Source organism: Trachymyrmex septentrionalis, unplaced genomic scaffold (genome assembly GCF_001594115.1).
Source record: "Trachymyrmex septentrionalis isolate Tsep2-gDNA-1 unplaced genomic scaffold, Tsep1.0 scaffold62, whole genome shotgun sequence".
Classification (NCBI taxonomy): Eukaryota; Metazoa; Arthropoda; class Insecta; order Hymenoptera; family Formicidae; genus Trachymyrmex; species Trachymyrmex septentrionalis.
Window position 1 is genome coordinate 2,004,906 of NW_017305800.1, and position 7,114 is coordinate 2,012,019.

Genomic DNA, 7,114 nt, shown 5'->3' on the forward strand with positions numbered 1-7,114 from the left:
TCACATACAACCGGGGGGAGAACAGAACACCTTCGAGACCGATCACGAGGGCGACAACATGACTAAGCGAGGTAGCTTGCGGTGGTTTGCCTGATATGGGGGCAAACGCTCTTTCGGCCTATTTTTCTCCGCCGGAAACCTGCCTCCTTAAGAATCGCCCACGCGCTCTTTCTCTCGCTCACGATCTCGCGATCTCCTTTTCTCCAAACCTTTTCTCTCAGACTTCGCTTGATCAGCTGATCACAGTATCGCACCGTACCGCAATTACGACTACCGCCATTGTCACGTCACGGCGCGTACTGCTCGCAGCCGGATCAACGAGACTGCCAGCGAGTCGTGACCACCGCCTGCCCCCGCGCTGCACATTGCGCGCTCCGCCACCCCCATGCGTCATCCCCCTCCCTTCGGACATCTGCTTCTCCACCGTCGCTCAGATACCTCGCGCTCCCACCTTCGGACCATCTCGTCGGTTCCTCTCTTTCTCTTTCTCTCTCTCTCTCTCTCTCTCTCTCTCTCTCTCTCTCCTCTCTCTCTCTTTCCTTCTTGTATCGCGATTCTCCTCCGTGCGATTGACCCCCCACTCGGTTCGCCACCCTCCCCCTACCCAGCAGTCGCCCCTCTCTATCCATCGCTCCCTCTCCCAGGGCCGGCGCTAGATGTTTATGGAAAAAGCACGTGTTTGACTTTGTTACAAAGCCTACTTTGGTTTGCAAATATGGTAGGTACATACAAATGATATTAAAAGGTATTTAAAAATTAAATTTATTTCATTTCTATTCATTCGTTATTTTGTCAACGTAGAGAAAGTAAAAGTAAGTTTATAAACTTGCAATTAGATAGTAAATTTCTAATAAATTTAGAAATTGAAAGTAGAAATATAATAACGATTGTGCAGCAATTTTTTTTTCTTTTTTTTTTTATCGAAAGGACATTCGCGATAATTTATTGGATAGTAAATATATAATATTTTGTCGATGGAAAATTCCTTCGCGCTCAAATATCGTAAATATCGTAATAAAATAAAATATCTGTTTTAAATCCATAAAACAGATTGGAGCATTAAAATATGAAAAAATCTGTTTGATAAAAATATCTGCTTTGAAAATAGAGAGAAGAGAGTCGGTCCTGTTGTCTCCCTTATATTCCATCTCGTTTCCTCTATTTCTCTTGTCCTTTCCTGTCACTCGGTGGCCTTCTGCTCCCTTCTCTCCTCACTTTTCCCTCCCGACTACATCCTTCGTTGTTTTTCTATTTCCTTTCTCATTCCATCTCTGCTCTTCTTCTCCCTCACGCATCTCTTCCGCTCTCTTTTATCGTTTGACGTTCTTCCTCCCATTTTTAAGGTCTCCATTAATGCCCTTTTGCGCGCTTACGCGATGCGCTTTTTCGCAATTTTGTACTGTTTCGTTTTTCTTCCGTCACTTTTACAATCTCCGAATATATAAACACTGAGTTTGCAATCCGACTGAGACCAGACGGCACAAAAATCTTCTTTGTACTACATATACGATTGTTCATTTTTTGTACGCATTTCTGTTCTTCATTGTTTTATTATGAATTTATATATTTTTTAATGTAATATTTATATTTCTTTTTCTACTCAAGTTCTCGATATTTTGTATGAAGTGAATCTTACATATTATTTACCTTTCTGTGTAAGTAAAAAAATTAAAAATTTCTTTTTTATTTATACATAATAATTAAATGTCTAACATTAAATATAATATTGTAAGGTCTCGTGATATATTTTTTTATGTGCTCGTACGCAGTAGCGTGACAGCTCGTCTTTAGGACATTACGTGAGCAATTTTATCAGAGTGATCGCCTTGTGTTAATGATGATGAATTAACTTATATCGTTCTATCTTACTTAAGTCAACGCGAAACAACTACAGTTATTAAACAGCTAACAATATCTCTATTTTCAGCGTTCAACGATCGCGGTCGTTAAAAATCGTTTCTCTTCTTACACTGAAATATGATACATATATATTTTTAGAAAAGATATTTTTCATTTCATTCACGAATCATCGAACGCAGCAGAGAGTCAAATAAAAATAATTTAATTACTAAGATAAAAAAAAGAGGAAAGATGAATTATATATGTCACGTGTGTACGTATACACGTAATGTATATTAATTAGTAAACTCCATTTTTCTTCTATTCTTTATTTTAAAGAATTAAGAATTAAATAGTGAAATGGTTGCTTTCAAAACTAAAATGCGTTTCACAAAAATATGCTAAGAATTTCTACAAATATCTCACATACACGCACATATATATCATATCTTGGCTGAAAAAATATCAATAACGAATACCGTTATCTTAGGGTCATCCTAGAATTGTGTGTGTATCTTCGGCCTCCATCTCTCCATTCTCAGCACAATATTTCATGTTTCCACGACATGTTACACTCTACTTTAGTCTTCTATCCTCATCGCTCTTCGTATAAGATCACAGTATCCTGTCTTTCTCTTATTAATCACGCAATGCCACCCATCGCCCTCTTTTCCCTTCAAGCTCCCCTCCATCTCCATCCTCCCCTCATCTTCTGGCACGCGTGCAACTACCTGCTGTTCGCGATACGCACATGCGCCCGTTGAAGCTTCAGAAGGGGAGGCTATAGACGCCGATGAACCCTTTCTTTCGAATTTGTTTTTTCATAAGTATGAACAAAATCTCCCCGAAATCTCTTAAATGCGCTTTTTATTCCAACATAATTTTCGACACACGCATATTCACGCGTTATGCAACTAAATGATTAATTTACACGTGTATCTTATTATTGTATATTTGATATTTATATATATTTAACATTTATCAAAGCCGTTGACTTTTCTTCATCATGGCGGGAAATTTTTTGTGAGTATATATTTACAAAGAGAGAGAATATGATATAATTTTATTATTCTATTTTCCAAGAAATTTAATCTTTATAGTAATAATCTCTCTCTCTCTCTCTCTCTCTCTCTCTCTCTCTCTTTTATATTTTTAGATGCGCCCCTGCGCTCGAGGAATGATCTGACAATCGCAGCCATGCAGTTTCTCATCCTGTCCGTTCTCCAGCCGACTCAGTGTTTCGCTGCAGCATTATTTCGGGAGGCGAATAAGGGTAGGTGGGAAGGAACGAACGAGGGATGGGATTCTTTGTTACTTTGTGAAATCGCCTAAGCCATTAAGAGGGAAAAACGTCGAGGAAGTGCTTGTTCCTCGCGGAGAATGAAACCAAAAGCCAATCGCCGATTTATCTCCCTCGTTCTAGATTCCGTCTCAAGAATATAACTTGTTCGCATTGCCGCGCGCTTGTAGTTGTAAACTGTACAGTGATTATTTGTGAAGACTGACAGACGAGTTGTAGTACAGTTAATTTATCCTACTTCCTTCCGGATTATAGTTTCCTTCAATGCAGGCGAAAGAGAGAAAATAATAAATAAAGCTGAGGTCTCTCCTGAATGCTAAGAAATCTTGGATTCGTAGCGAAAAAAGCATTAAATGAAATTTAATTTAAATCCAGAATCACTTTTTTATTAATATTTTTTATTGTACGATCTATTATTTGTCTTAGCGATGTATCGATGTATGTCGAGTGTGAAGCTGTCAAAAACAGCTGTTTTACAATGTCAAGTTGATTTCTAGAATATAAAAGCCAATTGTGACAGACGAGTATCTAGATAGAATGTAACATACATTGGTATGTACCAAAGAGAGAGTGGTCATGTTCGCGTTTTTGAAGAGACCTCTAAAGTCACTAAATATATATCTAATCTAAAGAAATGATATTTAGGTATATACATATAGAAGTCAACATATGTAAATATAATTAAATTAGATTTTTATTACATAAATCAAATTTTACAATAATTCTCAATATTTATATTACAATCGATTCTGCACAGCATAATGATTTTTAACATGATATACCCTGATTGTGTTATAATTTAATTGTCAGTGCATTCAATTATGTTTTAATAATAAGTAAGTATAGCAAAATATATATTTAGTGATTTTAAAAATCTCCATTCTATAATTATATATATATAACAGGTAGCATTTCTACGTGCACAAAACGTGAACTATATGTAACCATGTCCACGAATATTTTTGATAGTAACATACTAGATATCTACTAGTGGCAGTAGTGGCGACTAGCCGAGTCGGTCAGAATATCAGATGGTGATGTTGGTAATGCTGATTGTGATGTTTGTGTTAACTTCAGTTATGTTGGTTATTGTAACATCGGAGTAAGCTGGAATAAACGAAGCAGATTATTTTATAACAAATTAATCGAAAGTTGAAGTAAAAAATTTGGGTGACAAGATGGTTTTACTGGAACATATGAGAAATGTATTAAGATTTACCTGCACAAGTAGTTGTAGTCAACTAACTGATGAATTTTTCTGAGATAACCTCTCTTTAAGTTTTTCATCAGTACAAATATCAAATTTTTTTTTATTAAAAACTAAATTTATACAAAGATCATGTATGATAATAATAATTTTACTATTATTGGTCCTCAGATATTACCGGCTGTGCAACAGACATTTATGCAAAGGTATTTTCATACGAGCACAATAGTCAATAAAGTGCAATCCGGACGCTATAAAGTCACAATCAATAAAAGCAAACCATTAACATATGAAATGGCAAATCCGCCTCATTACATCGCTCATAGAAAATCTTGGAACTCTTGGAACACCTGTATGTTTCTTTTTTAATGAGAAATATATGTTTTGGTCTTTCACAATTTTATAACAAGTACATTAATTTTTTCAGCGAATATAAAGGATGGCAATAGACCATCTGAGACAGCTATAGAAGATATGTTTATTCGACAGTTTATGCGGGGAACATGGCCTAATTTATTTGCGAGTGAAATTATTATTAAGCGGCAACACAATATTATTAGGATAGCTGGAATCATCACTTGTACTTTAATACCTTACAAGATATATTTCTTAACTGGCTATACCGAGGAACTTCTGAGTTATTGGCTTCAGTGTCCCGTTAAAGTGGAATTAGTTTCGATTAGTAATAAGAACGAAATGATATTTAAATATATATAGAAACTCAATATATGTAAATATAATAAATTAGATTTTTATTAATATACCAGAATTTATAATAGTTCCCAATGTTTATATTATAATCTATTCTGCGTGACACAGTAATTTTTAATATATGATGTGATTATACTATAATTTAACTGTTAGTTCAATTACAGTAATTATAATATAACATCATATTGAGACATATGAATATATTACATAAATATAAATCTATACAAAATAAATTAATTAATTAAATTGTGAATAAAGTTAAATAAAATTAGTGTTGCGCAGCTCGCTATTTTTTTTTTTTTTTGCAAAGGTGTAAAAAAGTTGCAAAAACTTTATTTTTATTTCTTGCATGTCATCCATTTATTTTGCATTACTTATAATAAATCGTTACATTCGATCATGACTCAAACGCAGCCCATATACAATCATTGCATCTTTATGATAGAAGAGAAATCATACATCATACCACAAAAGGGTTACTCAAATAAAACTAAAAAGGATATTTAAGAGCAGACAGAGCATTCAAACGTGACATAGTATAATAACGTTACATATTTTTCTACTAGAGACCACATTCTCTTTCCTTCGTTACATGCCTTTACAACTCTTATGTATTCATCCGGCGTTCGATCAGGATCGTGTAGCTTTCTCCTGCTGCATTTGTACTCTTATTCGCTTCTCATTGAGTATTAATATTCTACATGAATGTTTGTGATAAAGAAGAATACTATTACTTGATATCCACTTTATATATGTCCTGTTAGATGATTAATCGAATTATTATAAATAATTATCATTAATTAACTGAATGTTATTGTGTAAAAAACCGTGTAGTGTGCGTATATTAACGTTAATGTGACGATGTAATCACAGAACTGTCTCACATTAAATATGCTTAAGACGTAATCGCTTTCTCGTACATTATTCTGGAAACATACATCGACAAAACGAATTAATACATTATTTTATAAGTAACTATCGTACTACATATAAATTAAACATATTACATATATTATTTACAATATAACTTATAAAATAACGCGATATGAATTTAATTCGAAATATTTTTATGTACATAATAATCGTTTTTTTGCCAATTAAAGCTTACTTCGTACGAGGATCAAGTAATAAGTCTTCTGGCAGATGAGAAATTTTTTATACGAATGGTAGATTCTCGGAAAAGAGAGAACTTACACGAAACCTGATTGACATCACGAATTTTTAACCGCAAAGATATAATTGATTTTATATGACGGACGCAACAATAGTGTTCCAATGTCTACGAATTTTTTGATCGCTCTTTTTATAAAAGTACAGGCTGAAATGTGCTGTGCTCGTCTTATCCTTTTTTTCATATTCTAATATAACCCAGTGAACAATATGTTCAAAATGCGGACATAAGACATCCTGAAGACGTCATCAAGATGTCTTTCAGACATCATATCATAAAGGTATCTTTAAGACGTCTGTAAGACGTTTTATGTCGCCTTTTTGATGTATGCTGTCTGGGAACTTAATATTCTTAACTATGGAAGTCAAATTTTGACGCTATATCGTAATACTATTATAGAATAATAACTTTCTAATTCAATGCATTTTTAAGTAAAAAATGTAAAATTTAGTGTAGGACCATACATGTTTTATTGCTTATACAATAATAGAATATACACTAAAAATTTCCGGATATTAATTAAATATAAATAAAATTTAAACAAAGTTAGAGGTGACTCGATAACATAAAACAAAAATAAGAAAGAGCATACGCAAGCTGTTATACGCACAAGTCATATATTTAAAATAAAATTACATGTAATGCGAATAACAACTGCGTATGTGGCTGTATGCTCTTTCTTTTTTTTTTTAATTAAATATAATTTTAATAATAATGTTCAAGAATTGCATAGTACAGATCGATTTTATCAATTTTGAAAATTATAATAAATGCAGGAGATGTTTGCAGCAGCTTTGAACAAATTAAATTGGCCAAATAAATACAAAATATTGTATCAATATTTCAGTACCACCGGAACCTAAAGACCGAGGCGATCCTTGTAATC

General features: G+C 33.7%; 1 protein-coding gene across 1 annotated transcript; it reads left to right on the top strand.

Moving 5' to 3' along the window:
* Positions 1-4,187: 4,187 nt before the first annotated feature.
* Positions 4,188-5,063, top strand: LOC108752808 (28S ribosomal protein S24, mitochondrial). The gene is made up of 3 exons (XM_018493902.1): positions 4,188-4,344; positions 4,518-4,698; positions 4,774-5,063. Exons 1-3 carry the CDS (start codon positions 4,318-4,320, stop codon positions 5,061-5,063), a joined length of 498 nt encoding a protein of 165 aa, XP_018349404.1. The 5' UTR covers positions 4,188-4,317.
* The last annotated feature ends 2,051 nt before the right edge of the window (positions 5,064-7,114 follow it).